Source organism: Barbatula barbatula (genome assembly GCF_947034865.1).
Source record: "Barbatula barbatula genome assembly, chromosome: 15".
NCBI lineage: Eukaryota > Metazoa > Chordata > Actinopteri > Cypriniformes > Nemacheilidae > Barbatula > Barbatula barbatula.
Genome location: NC_136778.1, coordinates 21,082,662 through 21,105,046, shown reverse-complemented (window position 1 = coordinate 21,105,046; position 22,385 = coordinate 21,082,662). Strand labels below are relative to the sequence as shown.

General features: G+C 37.4%; 2 protein-coding genes across 4 annotated transcripts; one reads left to right on the top strand and one right to left on the bottom strand.

Moving 5' to 3' along the window:
• Positions 1-3,101, bottom strand: LOC306904707 (sodium-dependent glucose transporter 1-like). The gene is made up of 4 exons (XM_079474748.1): positions 2,923-3,101; positions 2,413-2,581; positions 2,220-2,336; positions 1-1,465 (listed from the first exon to the last, which is right to left on the bottom strand). Exons 1-4 carry the CDS (start codon positions 3,091-3,093, stop codon positions 537-539), a joined length of 1,386 nt encoding a protein of 461 aa, XP_079330874.1. The 5' UTR covers positions 3,094-3,101; the 3' UTR covers positions 1-536.
• A 5,497-nt stretch (positions 3,102-8,598) lies between these two features.
• Positions 8,599-21,429, top strand: LOC306904487 (RAC-alpha serine/threonine-protein kinase). Of its 3 annotated transcripts, none has more exons than XM_079474439.1 (14): positions 8,599-8,877; positions 10,894-11,017; positions 14,939-15,067; positions 15,185-15,296; positions 15,748-15,868; positions 16,122-16,253; positions 16,417-16,482; positions 16,887-16,955; positions 17,122-17,247; positions 18,182-18,310; positions 18,742-18,956; positions 19,085-19,172; positions 19,253-19,355; positions 19,558-21,429. In XM_079474439.1, exons 2-14 carry the CDS (start codon positions 10,972-10,974, stop codon positions 19,635-19,637), a joined length of 1,416 nt encoding a protein of 471 aa, XP_079330565.1. In that variant the 5' UTR covers positions 8,599-8,877; positions 10,894-10,971; the 3' UTR covers positions 19,638-21,429. The 3 variants fall into 3 exon arrangements, with proteins under 3 accessions (XP_079330565.1, XP_079330566.1, XP_079330567.1); XM_079474440.1 differs by having other exon boundaries at positions 8,738-8,873; positions 19,558-21,423; XM_079474441.1 differs by lacking the exon at positions 8,599-8,877 and adding an exon at positions 10,310-10,375 and having other exon boundaries at positions 19,558-21,423.
• Positions 21,430-22,385: the final 956 nt, after the last annotated feature.

Genomic DNA, 22,385 nt, shown 5'->3' with positions numbered 1-22,385 from the left:
AAGGTTTTACTTTCTGTTTATTGATATGAATGTAGGCACAGTTGATGTGTTACAGGCTGTTTTATTTCCCAGTGTAGTGTTATTTTCATATTTGTGAACCTATAGACACAAAACCATAAAAGTCATAATAAGTAGCACGAGTATATTTGTAGCAATAGCCAATAATACATTGTAAGGGTCAAAATGATCGATTTTTCATTCATGCCCAAAACCATTAGGATATTGAGTAAAGATCATGTTCCATGGAGATGTTTAGTAAATGTCCTACAGTGAATATACAATTAATTCAGCTTACGACTGGTTTTGTGGTCAAGGTTCACATTTGATTTGATGTTCCATCCTAAAGCCCTAAAATTTGAAATGTCCGTTGACTGACCAGCAACAGCAGTAAAAACACATGACATTAAAACGAAGGCTGCAGATTCTTTCAGACTTGAACCCTATGAGTCTTTATATTGATCAGCTTTCTTTTCATTATTTGGCTCCTCCGTGTTGTCTTGTGGGCTTTGGGAATACTCACTCTCACCTTTGTTGCTTTAGCCCGGCACCCTTTCTTGTGAAATGATTTTGTACATGACAGGGAAGAGAACTGATGTGAAGACGGATGTGCCAAATGCCAAGTACATCAACAACGGCTGATTCTGCACCTGACCCAGCAAAAAGCCAACCAAAGCTGGCAGGACCATCTCGCCAAGTGCTGCGCCCACCACGAACACTGCAGCTGAACGCCCTGTCACCGTTGTGTACTGCTCCACCCATGAAATCCCACTGGGAAAGGTGGTAGACATCGAGACACCAAGTAGAGCTGTGCAGGTCCACAACACGGGTTCATTTCGGCTAAAAAGGAGCAGCAGCAGTGAGGAAACATTAGTGCCCACTAGACAAAGCAAGATCAAGATGCCTGGACTAAGACAAGCTGCGATGAAGATGGCCAGACCACGGCCAACAGCAAATGTTCCCCAGAAGAGTGAATTAAGCCCCGCTGCCCGTGCCTGATCCATACCAGCGTAGTCTTTGGCGTATGTGAATATAAAAGAGCCGTATGCTACTTCACTTCCAACGTAGAAGAAAAAGAACAAAGAGAGCAGAAATATGAGAGTGTTGTGGCGTTTGGAGAACACCTGCTTTCCATTGGCTGTCTTTTTTCGACTTGAGATCGGGGAACTGCAAAAGTACAGGATAAAAAAGGAGAGTGACACCAATAAAACAAACACTCCAATTACGACGTATGCCCACATGGATGTTGGAAAAGATCTAGTGGAATGGGAAAATGGAAGGATTGTACTGGAGGAGTTTTCAGACATTGTGGTTGCATCGGTGGAGGCATTTTTGCCAGGCTTGTGACCAAAAAGCAACTTGGCTATTATTGGGGAGACAAACGCCCCAGCAGCAAAGCTGAAATGAAAAGCCTGCAGGTGCGGTCCGGCCTGCTCTCCCCACGTGTCCAATATGAGAACATTACCACCTGCAAAGGACCAGAGACCGTTATTAATGTTTCAACTTCTTTTTACAACATGATTCAGACAGTGCTGCTTATTGAAACCGTAACTGGATTTTGTGCGATATTTCTTCTAAACTGCAATCCATAACTTCTTCAGTATGGAGTTAAAAATAAACAAAAAACTATGCTTGAGCAACTACATAAATATCAGAAGATGTGGTCGGCATCATGAGATGCTGCACAGAGCGATCATGAAGATTTGCCACTTGCAGTCGAGGGAAGAGTTGATGATGGAGCCGTCGTGTTATAAATTAAAGGAGCAACCAGAAGCACTTACGTACATCTAGGAGACGTCTATTCGATGTCTTCATTTACATCCGCAAGGTGTTTTTGTGGAAAAAACATGAAACACGTCACAGTTCAGTTCCTAGAGGGCCAGTGTCCAGCAGAGTTGGACACTCGATCCTGCTTTCCCTGATAGCACACATACATCTAGGAGACGTCTATCTGACGTCTGCGTTTACATCAGCAAGACGTATCTTTTTGATTGTTTGCTCATCTGCAATACGTCTCTGAGATGCTTGTCATATACACATATGTAAGATGTTTATGAATTACAATGTACGCAAAACTGCCTATTCTGAGACATCTATCAGATGTTTTTACAGGAGATGTTTTCCAGATCTCCAGATCTTTAGCAGACATACCTGTTTTTCAGTATAGGGGGAATTACAGAACATTTTCAAAAGGTTATAGTTATAAAGAAATGAGCTTTTACCCGTATCTATAACTCCCATTGACATGCCCACACTGGACATCAGAGCAGTGAGCAGCCAAGTATTTTTACAGAATGGAGTCCCAAACATCCCAGATGATGTGATTAGCAACGACAAGCCTGCGGAGATCATTCGGCTGTAAGTGGTTTATTTTTACAACATTATTGACATTTGAACATCATTTGAAAACCTTACCCAGTAACATATGGGGATTGACAATGTCGAACAGGATCCCTCCTAACAAAGAGCCCCCAGCGTATCCTGATGAACGACCCACAAATATATAGGACAAATTACTAATGTTTTCGTTGACATTACTAGCCAGGTCTTCAAGGGTAGGTCCCAGTACAGAGATGGCCATTCCCTGAAAACACACCATGGAAAAATATGTCCTTTTTATAACCCCACACTAATCTTATCATAGGTCACAGTTCACAGACATCATGTGAAAAATAGGCTACATCTCAGAGATATCTGTATATGTTCGAGAGTGTTCGCTTGTTTCCTATCAAATGTCATAGACATTTAGAAGAATGTTTTCTTTATCAGATGTTTTTCAAAGATGTTTTTATAGATCTCCAGATCTTTAGCAGATATAGACCCAGGCTACCTGCTTTCATCAGTACAAACGCAATGTTTTACCTGTTCGAATACATTACTTATTGAATTAAAATATTCCAGCTAAATTAATATAAACAGCCTCACCAGAACAAGAGCTGATGCGTACAGGGCAATGCTGACAAACCATCGCCAGCGGTCACTCTTGTAACGTCCTGGCCGAACTGTATCCACTTTTTCGGATCCTCGAAACGCTTTATACTCTTCAGTGCTATTCTGTTGTTCTTTTTCAAAGTGCTGCTCTTCCATTGTTGGCATGTCCACAGAAGTGCGATGACGACGATATATTTATTGCATGCTTCAAAATGACCAAAGTTTATCATGTCATAAAATAATATACAGTCGCTACATCACACAGTCTGGTTTATCATTACTTAAAACAATAATCAGATAATAACGCAACTGTCACTAAATTCCATTTGCATTCAACGATTAAGAATACCACGCAAAATATGTTCAATAAAAAAATACCTCCTCCATCCGCTATTTGCACCCCAGATGTGGCCGACGTCTGTAAGATGTCTGCTAAAGATCTGGAGATGTGAAACACATCTGCTGTGTAAAAACATCCGATCAACGTCTTAGAAAAGGCAGCTTTTCAGCATACATTCTGAATCACAAACCTCTTAATTCTTATATGGCATGAGATGGAGACAAGAAACGTCTCAGAGACTGCTGCAGACATACAAAGAAATACGTATTGCAGATGTATATGCAGACATCGAGGTTGGGTCACTAGATGGTAGTGTCGACATGCAATTCATGTTGTGGACCACAATGTTTTACGCTTTAATGGCAACAGAGTGCAGGACCACACATGTCCTGTCCATTCACAATGAATAAATGTTATAGGACAAATACATCAAATATGCGACCTTTTTCAGGCTTCAATAGACCGCTTTTGTCTGATCTAAAGTTTGATGTAGGCTACATTTATTCATTTCCTTCAGATTTATAAATCTCAATATATTAAACTGTTTATTATATATATTCGAAATTAGGTCAAATACATTTGTAATTTATTACAGTAAAATATATGAAATTGCTGCTTTTCGTATATTGAAAAATACAAGCACCTAGTTATGGAAATGTCTTAATTAATATATTGCATTATATTTTATAGTATATTCACATACATTTTTCTTTTGTAGGTGATTTTGCATTTTGACTAACTGATTAATATCCGAACTTAACGTACAGAACAGTGCTGTCAAGCCATACACTTCAACAGTTTGTGAAAACATTGACAGCATTGACCTCCAAATGTAACATTTGCTTCCTGGAAAAATCTAATGGATACCTGCTACAATACCCGGAGGGAGACTTAACTACAATTTGCAGTGTCCAAAACACATAAAGAGGTTAGTGTTAGTGAAATAGACAGTCATTTGAGCTCCAGGTAACAAGATGTCTTACATTTGACCCTGCTGTTCTTTAGCAAGATGCATTTTTGAACCATGTTATGGTAGAAACCACCAGAATAAATATAACCTTAGGTGTCTCTACACAGGGTTCTGTGGTCACAGATGGACCGACACACATTTATACCACAGTGCCACTTTATGACTGCATTTTTATTTAACGCATTTAATTTAATCAAAATGTAAAAACATATATCTGATTGAGCAGTTGCATCGAAAATATTCTAATAATTGTGTCCAACTTCAGTGCTAAAGATTCACTTTATATTGTCTGTCATATTAAAATGCATGCTTTAAATGCTTTGCTATTGCATTAGTATCTAAAAGATGATTCTTTGATTTTAGGTTTTTGTTGTTAATAATAATTCTAATTGTAAAATCAGTCATGATTTTTATTCTGTATTCGTCTGTGTTATAATGGATACAGGTTTTTATCATCAATCGAGTACTGTACAAAATAGCGTTTTCAGTGGAAAAAATGAATCTTTTTGTGAGGTTTTGGATTATGAACTAACCATTAAAAGACAAATCTATGTGAACTTGATTTATCGAGTAATTCAATTAAGGTTCTATTTTAATAATTTATTCATGCATTTGGCAGACGCTTTTATCCAAAGCAAATACATTGCACTTTACGTTTGTTTCTAAGTATGTGCAATCCACCGGGATCGAACCCATGACCTTGGCGTTGCTGGCGCCAACCACTGAGCTACAGGAACGCTGTACTGCAACTCAACCTCTTTCAAAGAAGTTTGTAAAGAAGTTTGAAGGGAACAGCTTTCCACACAAATTTCAATCATTTCTAGTCAACATCCTTGAGTTAGGAGTGTAGATTTAAAATAGAACTCCAAATTCTAGTATTCTGTGTCATGTTTAGTCTTTTTCTGAATTCTTGACACACGAAATTTGTGTTTGTTTTTTATTTATCGTCTCTAACCGGATACACGGACACGATTGGAGTACAAGTCTGGATATGTGTGCATAACACAACAGCTTTTGTATACTGTTCAGACAAGCAGTATGGAGTTAAGTGCCACGGTGCATATATAATTGTAAATATAGTTTTCAATTCTTAGGACAACCATACTTGGAACATTCAGCCTCAGCAGCACAGAACCCAAGCATCTTATCATGAAGTGCAGACGACACATTTAGTGAGTTGCAAAAGGTTCCTCCTCGAAAGGACAAGGGGTTTTCCAATGGCCTCTAAAGGTGTAGATGGTGTTTTTGTCCAGACTTCATTGAGTGAATATTTCTCAAGTTTCTGTACAAGCGAACACCTTATTTCGTACAGGATAAAAACAAAGGCAAAATATCCAAGGATAATAATGAAATCAATTAATATAGCCTACATCATGAATAACAATTGAAACACTTAACCTCCCTTAACTAAGAGTAAACAAAATGCCCAGACAAAATAGAATTCTATCAAAATTTCGGTGTGAGAAAATAATTTTAAAATTATTGTATTAATTTATTTTTATTTCTTTGGACTAGGTTCTAGGTATGTTTGTACCAACATACAAAACAACTGCTCTGAAAACTTTCTTATGTTACAGCTCAATTTGAATCATCATAAATGAAGATGAGATTTGTTGTTTAGTTTCTTCACTGATGCATAAATTCCATTGATATCTACATTCTACACATAATCAATAATTACATTTATTGATATTTTGTGATCACATTTCGTTGATCTGAAAAGTTAAGTTGAAAAGTATGGGTTTTAGCACCAGCACTTGTGCGGCCGTTTTGAAGTCTTAAGTAATGTGACCAGCGTCCTCTGATGGCAAAGTTGATCTTTTTTATAATGCAATATAAGATCTTCGAGGAAACGTTTAAGGAAACCTGACATCACATACATGCGCAACTCATTGCCCTCTGACAGCATGGCACTGAAATCTCGTGAACGTGCAGGAGGATGAAGAACACGTCAGGCTGGAGAGAGAGAGATCTTAGAGGCGGGACGTGTCGTGCAGGACCGACAACATTAATGGAAATTGGATGCACGGAAAGGCGACTGAGGACTTTGTGAAATGAAGTTAATGAACCAAAGTCGCGTCTGAAGTGTTGGGGTAAGATGTACATATATGTATTTTGAGATATCATTGCATTTCAAACGACGAATTTATGGTTGAAAAGAATCCGATGGGTTCTGAGCTGGAATAACATGGGCTCTGAACTAAGAAAAAGCGTAACAAGCTCAAACCAAACTAACAAGAGTTTATACGCATCACGTATAGCGGTCCGTCATGGGAGTTCATACAGAAGTGTTGAAGAAGAGGAGTTTAGTTCAGATGACATGAAAGAGGTCAGCGAGTTCATTATGAAACTACACTCGTGTGGTCTGCATTGACCAATGCGTTGCTTTGTTTGGCGTGCTTTTTAGTGGTCAATTTTGAAAACCCCACAAATGTTAAAATCTAGTATTGAAAATGGAAACATTCATCAGGCAACAATTTGTATTTTGGGAACTGTAACAAATCAATGTTCGTAATTCTTCTTCAGATAATCTTATATTATTGGGACAGATGCTGCAAGCAACACCTGCTTAAGCTCAACACATTTAAAGCATTTCGCTGAAATTATAAATGACAGAGCTGTCTAAAATACGATATGTTCAAAGGCATATTATTTGAATGAATATATTTATATATATTTATTCAATGCAACCCAAATTAATACTAAAACTGTTGTGAGTTTTGAGAATGATGTGGATGTTTTATATAACACATAATCAAATTATAATAATAATAATAATTCATAGACATGCACCGATATATCGGACAACAATCAGTTTATTGGGCAATAGTTTAAAAACAGCCAAATGATCGGTGCCGATATATCCTGTCAATCAAAAATGGACAGAAAAATGAACAGAACATGTTAAGAAACATGACCAGTTTAATGTTCGACATTAATAGTCATTAAATTAATTAATAAAAGGGCTCCGCAATATATTTCGAAATATCGTAAATGTGCATATCGCAATATGAATATGTATGTTGGTTATATCATTTAGAGTTTTTAAATAAGTATTTAACCAATTGAACCATTATTCTATCGCAGATCACATGATTTAGCAAATTACTTTATAGATGGTTTCAAAGTGACAATATAAACAAACTTTACTGCACATGCACACGTTTGTGGGATGCCCTTAACCTCCGGTATATATTCACAAACAATAGAGTGGCTGTAGATGATTTCTGATAACAAGCAAAAGAAACCGAGAAGAACCTTTACTTGGCTAAACTTATCTCTCCAATATTTTGAAGTTAGACTTTGAAACTACGTTCAATCGCTAGATGTTGATGTACCATAAGGTTTGTTTAAATGCGACCAAACTACATGACCGCTGCAAGAAATTGTTTGTTTAATAAAATAAACTCACAACAAAATTCAACAAATAGTTTATTTAATTCAGGTTTTATACAATAAAATAATAATAAATCATTTGTATTAGTAGTATTAACACAAATTAAATTAAATATAAATAATCAGATGAAACAATCTAAATCACATTTTCTTTAATATCATGCACCCCTTTAGGTTATATACTTTTCAAACAATTTAATTTGATTAATATTGTATTGCATATCGCAGTATTAAGCATGCTATCGCATATCGCATTTTTCTTTAATATCGCGCAGCTCTAATTCATAACATTCAGAAAGTTAAGAAATCTTCAGAATCGGTATCGGCAGATATCACTCTGAATAATCGTATCGGTGGAGAAATGTAGTATAGCTGCAGCTCTGATAATGCATGACTTTAGAAAGTTGATCCTTTAATGTCTGTGTATCTATTGTGAGTCATGTGTGCTTTAGCACTTCATGCCATTGCAAACCCATGTGATCACATGTGAAACTCATGCATCTTTTCTCACTGTTCTCTCAAGTTGTTGAGAGAACAAAGCACGTCCGTTCTCCTTTTGGGAAATTCTTAAAGGAAAACCCTCTCATCCTCGGACTGAAAAATCTGGCAGTTCTCTCAAGGTGGTCCGTTCTCAACCAAGGGGATAGCGGTTGCCTAGAAACCCGACATAAAAACAAACAGCCATCTAAAAGATGTAATTCAGGGATGTGTTATTTGCCTAGAATAATTCAGAAGTTGTATTTGGCAAACCATTCCATTTGGTCCGGTACAGTATAGATAATGCCCATTAATGTGCACATTGATTGCTTTCTTATATTCTGTGTCATGTGTTATTCTCGCATGCTTCCTATCTTGAAGCCACGAGCAAGGGTATGAAATGTTGAATGAGACGGGTGGCCTCGGTAGCCTCCCCGGGGGCCTCTTTCTCTCACTGTCTCGCTTCATCCGTGCCACGTGACCCTCTGTGAGGCCATCGGGTTCATATGGAGTGCTGCAGTGAGCGCAAGCTTGGCCGCCCGCCCACTTTTCTTTTTTACTCTCTCTCTCTTTCTCCCGCAGCATGGTGGCTTTTGGGAGGGGCCGTGCTCAGAGACGGGTTGCAGTGGCAGCACTAGAGGTTGACAGTGAATTCTACACACATGAGACTTTCGTGGCGTGTGTGAGACTTTGTGTGTGTGACAGACAGACAGAGAGATAGGAGGTATCAGTGTCTGGGTCTGGCATTTTCTTGACATCATTGTGAGTAAGTGATTCTTCACTGTGTGTTCTCATTGCATGTCGGCTAGCTTTTCTTTCGGTTCGCAGTCGTTTTGCTCGGCAGTCTCGGTGATGGTTTTCTTTGTGCTAGCATGTGTGCGTTTGTGTCAGAGCAATACCTGGGTTTCAGAGGAGCTGATTTTTGTTGCTGAAGGCAGGGGGAGGGGAGGGTCACGTAAGGTTGTTCCAGACGGTTCCAAAGCTGGGGAACGCCATTCGTTCTCACCACATTCCAAGCAGCCAGAGGCTACATAGCTGTGGGGTGCATCAAGGGCGCAGGTTTCTATTGACAGACCTCAGAAACTTTAGTCAGCTTCTTAAAAACTGTTGTGCTTTTTAGTTTAATAAAAGCGCAATGCAACATTTGATAACGTCATTTTTGAACAGGCTGAACATCTTGAACATTTTGGAAAAGACTGCTGCTCACCAGCATGCAGAACTGTGTGTTATGTTATCTTCGCTGGTGCATTGATGATCATGACACCGTTTACGAGGTTGGGTTAACAAGTTTAAGTCGACTTCAGATCTTGCTAAATGAAATCTTGTAGGCCTAAATGAGAAAACACATAGGGGTGCAGGTGGATCACTGGAGGATTGTTTGTGGGTGCTTTTAGTGGCAGAATTTGAGTTATCAGATATTAAAATGCAAACATGCGCCATACTATAATCCCAACACAAATGCAAAGGCAAACACGATTTTAATAGAATTTTGCCATGCAGGCTTGATACGTGACACAGAGGAAGTGAAATAGCAGATGAGCAATTGCTATTGCGATTTAAACATGACAGGATTGTAACTCACTCGTACATATCGTCACTGTCGTTCCGAAACCTCGGATGTTGTTGTTTTTCAGGAAATGGGACAACCCCTGTACTTTTTAAATGATAAAATACTGTGTTGTCAAAGTTGACAAGCGCTTTTAGTACGTTTTATTGTTTGTATATTTGCAGAACCCATTGAAAATCATGGGGTGACTTATAATAATGATTTTTGACACACTAAAAAATGTGTGACCCTGGACCACCAAACCTGGTTTAAGTATAGCACTGGAATATTTGTGTCAAAATGATAGATTTTTTATTTATTCCTAAAATCATTAGGATATTAAGTAAATGAGTGGATGCAGCCCATTCGCTAACAAAAATGGACAAAAATACGCCTACCGACTTCATTGGCTGCTGCCCGCTCTTCTGGAATTACCCACTCATGTTTGGTATCTATGTAAAGCTTAACATTTCTGCTTTCGGGTTCGTCTACTCTCTACAACCTCATTACAGTTCTAGGCCAACAGAGAGCATTAAAACAGACCTGTTTCTTCTTAGCAACCGCCTGCTACAGCGCCACTGATGGACAACTTTGTTGGCGATTTTCTCAATATTTAGATTTTTTTTGCACCCTCAGATTCCAGAGTTTCAAACTGTTGTATCTCGTCCAGTCCTAAAAATATTGTCCAGTCCTAACAAACCATACATCAATGGAAATCGTATGTATTCAGCTTTGTTTCAGATGATATACAACTGTGCTTTCCTATTTAACACTTTAAATAAAACAGTGTGGGTCCTTTCATATCGTCTCCAAATGGAGGACAACTGCAGATGCTTAATTTCTGGCAATTATTTGATTACAACAGATGATTGATGTGAATTAGGGTTGTCACAATATCAGATTTCGTTAAGAAGTCTTTTTTTAAAAAGACATAAATAATGCCATCAGTAAAATTCATCTTTAGTTTATTTTGTGTTTTGGTCTATGAATCAATTTATGGAGGCAGACAGAGTTTGTTACAATTGTGACTATGCAAAACAATATTTTGAATGGTTGCCAAAGAGTTAATGATATTACAATATGAGTCGAAATAACTCTATAATAATAATCGTGGATTTTTATGTAATATTAACGTATATTGTGACAACCCAATATGACTCTTTCAATATCTTTCTCCTTCAAGCCACAAAAATTGGGATTGTTGTTTGTTTGACTGTTGTCTTCTGTCTCATACAGGCCACCAGTCTTGCTGAATGTCCAGAGTGAATACATCAAGAAGTTCCCACCTTCAGCTCCAGGTTCTGTCTGGTCACAATGAGTGAAGTTGTCATTGTGAAAGAGGGCTGGCTACATAAGCGAGGTAAAGTTCCTGTTGTTGCTTATATTATGTTTTTTAAGGAAAAACAAGCCAATATTTTACCTGCATTATTACTTTTGGATGATGTTGTTTATCAAGGTGATTATGATCCTTGTGAACACTCAGGGGAATGAACTGAATGAACTACATTGTTTATTTGCATGCTCTGTCTGTATTTTTTCAGCACCTGATTTACTACAGAAATTATGCAAATCAGTTAACAGCACAATCACATCCAAAATATAGGGCTCAATGGAATTTGCATGACGCAGCTCCCTGTCTTGCAGGCTGCTTCTAAGGGCTTTGTTATATTAAATTATGAGGCGTGTCTGTCTGCCAATGCAAACCAATGAGCATCAGAGTCATCACGCCAAGGTGGCAGATGCAACAGCATGCTGCATAAATGCAGAAAAATGTGGCATGAAGAAAACAGTAGGAGGGCTGAATATTGAACCCTGCGGCACTCCGGGTATTTACCAGCCACAGTTTGCCTGGCCCGTGAGGCATTAGCTGCTGGACAGTGCAGAGCTGTGTGCTTCTGTAGGAAGGTCATTCCAGTTCAGCTATGCAGACAGACACCACCCGTAATGGCACTCTGGGCCCAGATGAAAAGGAGCTCTGCATCGCCTGGATTTATGCTGCTTAGTGTGGCGGCAGGCTTGTTTAGCCCACAAGGGATTTGTGGAGTTATTTTTTCTCTATGTGTGGCCTGGGGCATTCAGGCTGCTGAATTGCATATATATCTATTTTTTTCTAGAATACCTGTTGATGTTATGCGGAATTTATTAAAACGTCACTTTGTTCAATCTTTTAGATGGGTGTGTGTCGTTCAAAGATGTCTACCTAAGACTTCTTAATTCCTTGTTTTAAGATCAGCTCCCTATAATTAAAATAGTTGTTTTTCAGTGGAATAAAGCCATTAAGTGTTTGTATGTGGAACAGAACTAATTTCGAACAAACTTGATGATTATTTATACTCACCATTTTTAGGGGAAGGTTCTTAATTTTTACCTGATGAAAGAAAAAGCCTCGCTGACACTTAATTGACTCTTATCTATTTCTTGAATTTTGGAGTTCCCTAAACATAAATATAATCTGGACTTTTTTCTAATATATTAAAAAGCAACATCTAAATAGATGATGGAAAAGGGTCTCATGGTTTTCTTTCTTTTTTTGCTTGATAATTTAGCCTCTGGTTCAAAACTCCGGTTTTCGAAAATATTGGCCTAAACATTAATTAATTTCTATGGATAATCTATATGAATAATTTATGCTTATCTAATGTTCAAAGGTAGCAGTTTTGGAAGTTGCATTTAAATTACACTTGACATGTAGGGTGCACAATGTGAACGATGTTGGATGGGACTACCACAGGTCAGCCAACTATACTAAATGCGTTTAACTGGAATTTTATTCTTAGTCTTGTGCTTTCATTTAAAGATGCTATATTTGAAATATTTTTATTAACCAAGTATATAAAAATAGATTTACAGACACAGGCATTTAGAGCGCAGACACTCGCTGGACGATGGTGTGATATGATTGGACTGTGCGTGTGTTTGGATGTGTGTACCGGTGCAGATATGAGTCAGCAATAGCAGTAGCTCATTTTTAAACTGCTTTTGTGGCCACGTTATCTTCCGTGTCACTTCCTGTTTTCAAGAATCCGACTCTTTCTTACCAGAAGTCCCACTAATGTGGCTACATTAAAATACCACCATGAAAACCCCAAACAACATCATGACCTCCTACTGTTGCTTTTGTTTTTGTACATGTTTGTGAGAGTGACTATGACAAATGACAGTTACTCTCGGTTAGATTAATAATGTTCTCTTGCATTTGTTTTTTCTCTGGTTGGGTTTATATGAAGCTTATCTTGAAGGAGTTATTCAGAACTTAACAGCAGCTTCCTGTTTGTTTTGATGGCCGTAGATAAGCTGATCAAATAAAGGCTGGCTGGGTATTATGAAAGTTCTCTTTGTCAGCGTTCAAGGATCCCCCTTCACAATTTACCTTAAAGCAGTGTGGGTACCTCCCCAATGAGAAGAAATGGACCAGTCGTAGGTGTGGAGTTGCAGCCTGTGTGGTTTCAAGCCTGTGTGGTTAGCCAGAATTTGAGCAGTGACTATTGATATGGGCTGCCTTTACGCAGAAGTATAGAAATAGTACCACCCATTCCAATTCCTAGGCAATATTTTTCACATAATGTAGTTTTATTTGCGAAGCGTATTACAGTATTTAAGGTTCAGTGTGGGATTCTTAGGAGGATCTATTAATTGAAATACAATGTAATATACAAAACTACTGTATGTCTTCAGAGGTGTATAAAAGACCTTACTTAATGCACCGTGATGCTTGTATTATTATAATTTTTTCTATCTACATACAAAACGGGCCTACATACATAGAATTTGCTTTGTTGCGCCACCATGTTTTGTATACTAGCCATAAACGGATGTATAGCTCTACAAAGCATGTTTCGTATATATGTTGTCCTTCTTCGTGTCTTTTTTAGAGCCAGCTTGCATCATCACTAAATTGAAGACGTACGAATAAGAAGAAGTAGTAGGATGAGGAGGAGATGGAATAACTTACTAGTAGTAGTTGTCGTCTGGCAGATTTGAAGCGTAGATCGTTCTTTGTTAGAAGTTTTGATCAAATGGAGGACCATGCGTATTGTGCACAAGAGATTCAGAGCATGAATCTCCGTTGGCAAAAAATTGTAAACGTGATGCTGCCAGACATAGTAGGGATAGACGATGGCAGAAATCCAGGATAAACATCGATGAAGCTGTTCCCAGATGCAAGGCGCTGATGAAAGATGAATGTTTTGATGAAAAAGTTGTCTGTTTTCTGCTGTAATCTGCTTCTAATCCAACTTTTTCGATGTAAGTGACAAATGTTGTTTGATAGCTTGAGATACAAATGGGAATAACCTCCTAAAGAAGCAACGTTTTTTCTTTGTAGGTGTAGACATTTTTTTTGTACTGTGGCGGCCGCCATCATGCTTCGAAAGGGAGGGGTGAGCGGACGACTGAGAGATCGGTTGCTATTCTCAAACTCACCGCTAGTTGCCGCTAAAGATCACACACTGCTGCTTTAACACACAGTAGCAACTTATATTGTGATAATCATTATTTTTTACTAATGTAATAATCCAGTTTTAGCCAGGTTTCTGTTGTTAAACAAAATGCATCCAAATGATGATCTGTAATAATTAAGCTAGCTATTGGTTCTTTGCGTCGACGGAATCTGATGTCAGGGAGCCCAAATTTGAAATTGTATTATCTGTTGTTTATGAGTCATAACTGCTGATAAGCAAGCTGATAACGTGTAAGGTCATGTGAACAGGTTAAATGTTTCTCTTTTATTGGGGAAATGTCAAAATCGTTTTTTTGACCATTAAAGGGACTTCCCCCCCAAAATGAAGATTCTGTCATCATTTACTCACCTTTGAGTTGTTTCAAATCTGTGTTAACGTCTTTATTCAGATGAACAAAGAGAACGATATTCGGAAGAATTTTATAACCAGACAGATTTTGCGTGTCTTTGACAGCGTCTCAAATGGAAATAACAATAAAATATCACATAACAGTCCACTATGGAATCATGCAGTTGAAAAACTATTGCATTTGTTCTGCAGACATGAGCAGAGAAAAAATAATGTTCTGTTCTATACTGTATCGAAACCATGGCGACCACTTCTTTATTCGGCATATATAATAAAGTGTTTTATATGTATATATAATATACTGTAAATACTGTTCATTCTAACAGTCATTGTCAAAAAAACATTCAATTATTGTTAGTTTTATTTGACATTACTTGTAAAATCGTAATTTACTTACCAATGTGAAGTTTTTATAGTTCTTTTGATTGTTGAAGATGTTCTACTGAGGCAAGTGTTTTCATTTGGATTTGTAGGCGAATACATAAAAACATGGAGGCCAAGATATTTTCTGCTTAAGAGCGACGGAACATTCATTGGGTACAAAGAGCGGCCGCAAGATGTTGACCAGCTGGAAACTCCACTCAATAACTTCTCAGTGGCCCGTAAGTAGTCATATTGTGTTCCAGGGGCGATTTTAGAGGTACTGTGTCCCGTTCTCTAATTTGCAACCTTTCCTAATCACTCCTTGACACACGCTTCTCTCTTTCTGTTACTCTCAGAATGTCAGTTGATGAAGACAGAAAGGCCAAAGCCAAACACTTTCATCATTCGGTGCCTGCAGTGGACAACTGTCATTGAACGCACCTTTCATGTTGAGACGCCAGAGGAAAGGTTGGTGGAGTAAACAGTTTATCATCATATTTTCATTTAGTGTTTTTTATGTACTGTAGTTGTCCTAAAGATTGTAAGACAGAAGCCTACTTTACTGTATGTCCAACGTAGTTACACAAGGCTTGGTTAGCACCAAGAATTCAATGTCAGAAGTGTTTGGGTCACAAATGACATTTTTGGTTTTGGTCTAAAATGAACAAATTAGAACATATTAAAATATTTATTTTTGCTTTTGGCCTGGTGTGACCCTCAGCTTTTACTTTACGAGTCATGAAACCAAGTATTACATGGCTAAAACACAAATGTAAATATTAATGGTTTTACTTGGTGATGTCCAAGACACATTTATTTGCGTCCACTTGATGTGGTAATGCACGTCTACAATTTCCTTTTTAGTGAATGCTGCATAGAGCGCACTATATAAGCAATATTGTATATTATTTTCCTGTAGGGAGGAATGGACAAAGGCCATCCAGGCCGTGGCAGATAGTCTACAGAAGCAAGAGGAAGAAAGAATGGACTCTTCACCTGATCCAATGGAAATGTACCTGTCCAAACCTCGACTTAAAGTGGTTAGACACCAGTCAAGTCATACCATTGTTACTGTTCGCCAATGTGTTTTCTTTCAGTTTCAAAAGGCTCGAAACGACACCAGTGGTCATTTTCCAAGAAAACTAAAACACATTATTTACTTTTTGAACATAAATAAACGGCTTGCTCTTCTCCCCGGAGTGCCTCCATGTAGCGCGTCCACAACTTCACGAACTATGTCATCATGTTACTGTAATACAGTATATCACAATGATTGTTTTTTATGTTGGGTAGACAATGCATGACTTTGAATACCTCAAACTCTTGGGCAAAGGCACTTTTGGGAAGGTTATATTGGTGAAGGAGAGAGCCACAGGAAAATACTACGCCATGAAAATCCTCAAGAAGGAGGTCATAGTAGCAAAAGTAGGTCCTTTATTCTCTGTACCTTGTATTTATTCTAAATCTTTGTTTTGTGTGTTTTGTATGTTCTTAGTTATAGTCCAAAATTCATTGAAAAATAATTTCTCTACAGTATACATAATATATCAATATGTTCATTTTTTTGTCTTATTTTCCTTGTTTGTAGGATGAGGTAGCTCACACACTTACTGAAAACCGGGTCCTTCAGAATTCCAAACACCCTTTTTTAACAGTAAGCTGTTTTTTCATTTTATGGCATATTACAGGAGTGCTCAAGGTTCTGTAAAAAATTTACATTTATGCATTGGGCAAAACTACTCTTTAGTTAGTTTGGGGTGTTCAACAATTAGAACGAAAGTTTGTGTTTACAAAATATATCTGTGCACTGTGTATTTATTTTGTATTTATAAACGTACAAATGTACTGTATGTATTTATGAAATGTAAATATTTACATTTCTTTATATATATATATATATATATATATATATACATCATTTTCATATTTGTTATGTCTTTTTAGTTATATGCACGTATGTCTTCGTGTTTATAAATACAGCAATAATTAATACACAAATAACTGAGGGATAATTTTGTCGTAATCCAAATCAGATTTTCCATCTCTCTCTCTTTACAGGGTCTCAAGTATTCCTTTCAAACTCATGACCGCTTATGTTTTGTTATGGAGTATGCAAACGGAGGAGAGGTGAGCTCTTGTAAAGGTGAAGCTTAGAGAGATTCATTTATAAAAGCGAATCAAATGATTATCATTTATATAATTCCCACACCGTGTTGCAATGCGGTACGCAAATGTAGGTAATTCTATAAAAATAGATTTTAGGTTTGATGTTTTAATATTTTTTATATCGCAGCTTTTCTTCCATTTATCGCGAGATCGAGTATTTTCAGAAGTGCGAGCACGGTTTTATGGCGCAGAGATCGTCTCAGCGCTAGACTACCTCCATTCTGAGAAAAACGTGGTTTACAGAGACCTAAAGGTGAGATTACTAAAAGTAACAGAAAGAAATTGTGTTTAATATCTAAAGCTAAAGGTTGTAATAAGTGAAGGTCTTTTTTTGTCTAGTGATTCCAATTTTTACTCATGTGTATGCTTGTTCATTTTTACCTTTATACATTTAATCTTTTATAAATAAAGTTTTGATACCATAACTCTCAGAAATGTCAAATATTGTTGAAGAGAGCTAATCGGAAAGTGAAAAAAATAAGAACAAATCATCTAAGTGTGTGCAATAACACAAACCCATGTAAGGTAGCAAACATACAGATACAAATATTCTTATAGTAGTTATCAGGTATGTAAATTCAATAATGTAAATAATTGATAGTTTTCATTGTATAAATGAAATCTAAACTAAACCATACTAAAGTTATCCTTTAATCGGTCAGGATCAGTGGATGTTTTTTGTTGTTTGATGAACATTAATAACAGAGATGTTTATGCACGGATCTGATATACTGTTACACATGCGTTTTGTTTCTAAACTGTTTATGTTCACTTAAGACATAGTGGATTACTTTTACAAGAATACTTGATAATATGAGCATTATGGCATCATTTTGTGTGGATGTGTCTGTTTAAGAGCAAGACGACCTAAAAGAGAACTCGATTCAGTATGCGGCTTTCTGGCCGCATGCTTATCAAAAGCATTTCGTAAGAACCGAATCGCGTTTTCTTTTGCATCTTCTTGACAATACCCAAATAGGCAAGGTTTAAAAACATGCCAATATTATGATTCTTCGGAACGATACAGAACTTGCGGTCAGGCAAGTGACAGTTCTGTCAACAGGCCCAAGGGTCTCACGTGCTGGCCCCGGGCCGTCGGGCAGTCCTTATTGTTACGCCATGTGTAAGTGTAATGCTGCTTCTTTCATCACTGTCACATTATGACGAATCTATTTATTCTCTGGTAGCTGGAGAACCTAATGCTGGATAAGGACGGCCACATAAAGATCACTGATTTTGGTCTGTGTAAAGAGGGAATTACAGAGGGAGCTACAATGAAAACGTTCTGTGGTACACCGGAGTATCTTGCTCCAGAGGTATATAAAATGTCATGAGAGATGAATTACTTTGTCGACGATTTGTTTTCAAGACGAATAAAATAAAACATTAGACAACAGTCATTTTCTAAATATATACAATAAAAGCACGTTTTTTTATGAAACCGTCTATACAGCCATGTAAGAAAATAAGAGACCATTCCACATTTTCAAATCATGATTTCTAGATGTATTGTGGTCTTAATGTGAATATGCACTTGTTTTCTTTGCTGTATTTGAGGTCTGAAAAAATACAGAGCATCTTTTCTGTTATTTTCACTAGAAAATGACATTTGGAAAAAAATTAAGTCAGTACTTCACAGAATAAAACATTAAACATAAACATGTACCTATAAATCGATTTTTATATATATTTTTCTCTGTGGTTTTCCAAACTCAATGCCCATGACTGAGAGAGTGTTCCCACTCAGGTTCTCGAGGACAATGATTACGGTCGGGCAGTGGACTGGTGGGGATTGGGTGTGGTCATGTACGAGATGATGTGCGGCCGGCTGCCCTTCTATAACCAAGATCATGAGAAGCTCTTCGAGTTAATCCTCATGGAGGAGATCCGCTTCCCCCGCACACTCGGCCCAGAGGCAAAATCATTGCTATCAGGCCTGCTTCAGAAGGACCCTAAACAGCGGTGAGAGGCCTCTCTGAACGTCCACAGATACGATAGTGGACCGAAAAATGAAAGTTCTGTCATGAACTACTCACGCTGACGTCGAACCATAGCCGTAAGACCATTGTTCTTGCCTTTTCCTTCCCCAGGTTAGGCGGAGGACCGGACGATGCAAAAGAAATCATGCTGCATAAGTTCTTCGCAGGCATTGAATGGAAAGATGTCTATGAGAAGAAGGTGCATAGCAATAATATGAAGTCTTTGTGTCACATCTGGAGACGGAGAAAATAAGCCGTTGTTTGTGTTCGTCTCCACAGCTTGTTCCACCCTTTAAGCCCCAGGTGACCTCAGAAACAGACACCCGCTATTTTGATGTGGAGTTTACAGGGCAGACCATCACCATCACACCTCCAAGCCAAGGTGCTGCCCCTCTTACATTTCATTTTAGTTTCAATGCTGGCACCACCTAGTGGTGATGCGGTTGTTAAAAATATATGGATGCTGGACTGGAGTGAAAATGAAATGCGTTGGTCGTCTATTTTGCTGTTTTTCGCATTTAGTCTAGTGTTACCCGACTGTTGTTCTTATGCAGATTACATTGTTTTTCTTTCTTTTATCCCAGATGAAAACATGGAGTTGTTTGACAGTGATAGAAGACCCCACTTCCCACAGTTCTCATACTCTGCCAGTGGCACGGCATGACAAAAAATCCTTAAAGCACAAGCACACACTTCTCGCCAATGCTGTACCCTCTTCATTTACCTCTTTTTGGGATTCACAATTTTTGCCGAGGTGGACTAATTTGATCTTATCAAGCATCAAGCATCAAGCATTGCATTTTAGCAGGCTTTGACTTGGACAGGAATAGTCCCTGTTTCCTCTAACTTCTCTATAAGTAACACATGGATATTTATAATTGAATTCATATAAACGCTCCTTTTTTTGTGTACAGTCCTTATTGTGCGTTATGAATGTCACACTTCTAAAACAATAATTCGGTACATTTCTCACACCAGGAGACCTGGAGAGGTCGGATGGAGAGAATGAACACTTGGCTACATTTACTTGCATTACTTGCATTAAAATGCGGTCCTTAAGTATGACTTAATGTAGTGTTTCATTGTTTGTGTCCTGTGAGGACATGACATGACCTGTATACCAAAGAAACTATGATTTACAGTACGATTTAAAAATAAAAACCACGTGGTACTTGTAAACTGTCAGGTTTGATGAGGATGGAGGAGACTGTAATGGCATCTGAAATACTTTTGGTTTCAGATGATTCGATTTGATTTTAAAAGGATTTTAATTCCATTTGTACATTGAACCATTTTCTAAGCATATTCAGTACATGTTCCCGAATATGTTCCAGCCTACTCAGGTTTTTCTATCGCAGATCTTTTTGATCCATAGAAATTCTGCAGTGCTGAGCAGTATTGATGCTTTGAAACATTGTGGCATTGAGGGCTGCACTATTCGCATGAACTTTACGGCCACGAACTGAAATTCAATTGAAATAGAAAGAATGAAATTTCAATTACTATTTGACAAAAAAATGAATTCGTTTTTTATGTCCCTGCAATTTGTTAAATATATTTACTGTCAATTAAATGCAAGCCACACTCATTTTCGCACAATTGTGATTGACAGGATATGAAAGTACATTGACTATTTATGAGAATATGTTGATACAAGCTGACATTGTCTATGTTTCAGCAATTCACTAAAGATTGCCAAAACAATCCATGTATAATCCTTAGCACTTTCTTTACATTTAATAAAAATGTTAAGGTTTTTAATGAATTTGTACAAGAATTGTAAACACTGTAAACAAATTGACCAAGTTAAATCAAATTTTCTTTATGAGTCAGTTGAACTTAATTATTTTGAACTGACCTAAAGAAATGCAATTTGATTTAACTTCAGTTAAAAAGCTTTATTACGTTTTTAAGTTGTTTTTTACAGTGAATATTATAAATGATTGAAAAAGGTACTGCAGTTCTATATTAAGAAATTTGCCAAAATTACAAGAAACTTTTTTGTTTTTAAGCTACAAGTTGTAAACGTATCAATTGAATAAGTTGCAAGTTAAATTGTTTTATGTTTAACAGTTATTATTTGTCAATGTGTGCTGGCCTCTGCTAATGCATATTTAAGAAGTTGTATCATAATTCATGAACATTTGAAACTTGCTACATTTCATGAACCAAACACAACATTGAATGTAAGTTGCTGGTCTATACGTATTTCTTTTATTTTTCTACTTTGCTTTTATATTTTATATATTTTCTTTCTACTTCATGTTAAAATTATGCATTCTGTATTGATACACCCCATACTCAAAGGACCAGAGCCTGTTTTGAAGGGAAATTTTCACAATTAAGTTATTTTCATAATGTACTTCCTAGCGGACGGCTGACCGAGGGACAAAATACAGTGTACAAAAAACACACACAACAAAAGAAATTAAACTTTTTGTTAATTCCAGACTTGGATTTTGTTTATTGTTGTCATCTCTTACTTTCAGAAGAGAAAATGTGCACGGCATCTTGCTAAGCAATGCAAAAAGTTCATACAACAAAGCACAAATGAACCAATGTTATTCATTTAAATAGTGAATGTAAAATCTTTTTAAAACATTAGTAGGCAAATCAGAGGATTATGTACAGTGGATGGCTATTACATGAATAAGGAGTTGTTGTAGCCTACACATTGTGCATTGTGATGACGTCACTGGTGTTAGTAATATAGCCTATTTACGAGGTTAACATTAAACACTATTTTAACCCATTGTATATTTCAGCTTTTTAGACCAATTCAAAAACCACGAAAGCTGAAATTTAACATACGTGTATTTTTGTACGTATATCCTTTTAATATAAATTGATTTTCTATTTATATTTCTGTATGTTATGCATGTCATTAATGCAACCTCGTCCCACATTCAATATTAAAAAGGATAATAATAAAATAAGGGAATAATCTCTGGATTGAACAAAACGAGGCAGGATGCTGTCAGATGCTGCTCGCTCGGTTGTGATGCAGTAACCTGCCGTACACATGTCTACTGGTGGCGCTGGACGCAGATGCCGAAGAGGGTGTAGTCTACGTGAAACCACGACACTCATGACAACCAAGGGCATTAAACTGGATATTTAACAGAATATCAGCTTATGCTGAAAAGCAAGAGGAAGACACCGGTGGTGCTATCGTCTGTTTCTTTACGTCAGACCAGCTCATCTGGAGTATTGTAGGTAAGTCGGAGGATATTCAGCATCACCGGGCAGCTGGGGTGTAGCTAGAGACAGTGCGAGGCCAGACTGCAGCATTTCGTCTATTTTAAGACTGTAAAATGTAACACAAAACGATCGTGATATAAAGCAATATAGCAATGAGATGCATACAATGATCCGAGCACTCATCTGGGATGACGAATGAGACGAATCATGG

Excerpts from the sequence above, each read along its gene's own strand:
- LOC306904707 (XM_079474748.1), bottom strand. The coding sequence starts at position 3,093 with ATGCCAACAATGGAAGAGCAGCACTTTGAAAAAGAACAACAGAATAGC. Across the intron at positions 2,582-2,922 it reads ACGCATCAGCTCTTGTTCTG|GGAATGGCCATCTCTGTACT; the intron begins GTGAGGCTGTTT and ends GTGTGTTTTCAG. Across the intron at positions 2,337-2,412 it reads CAATCCCCATATGTTACTGG|GCTTGTCGTTGCTAATCACA; the intron begins GTAAGGTTTTCA and ends TGATCTCCGCAG.
- LOC306904487 (XM_079474439.1), top strand. The coding sequence starts at position 10,972 with ATGAGTGAAGTTGTCATTGTGAAAGAGGGCTGGCTACATAAGCGAG. Across the intron at positions 11,018-14,938 it reads GGGCTGGCTACATAAGCGAG|GCGAATACATAAAAACATGG; the intron begins GTAAAGTTCCTG and ends TTGGATTTGTAG. Across the intron at positions 15,869-16,121 it reads CCAAACCTCGACTTAAAGTG|ACAATGCATGACTTTGAATA; the intron begins GTTAGACACCAG and ends TATGTTGGGTAG.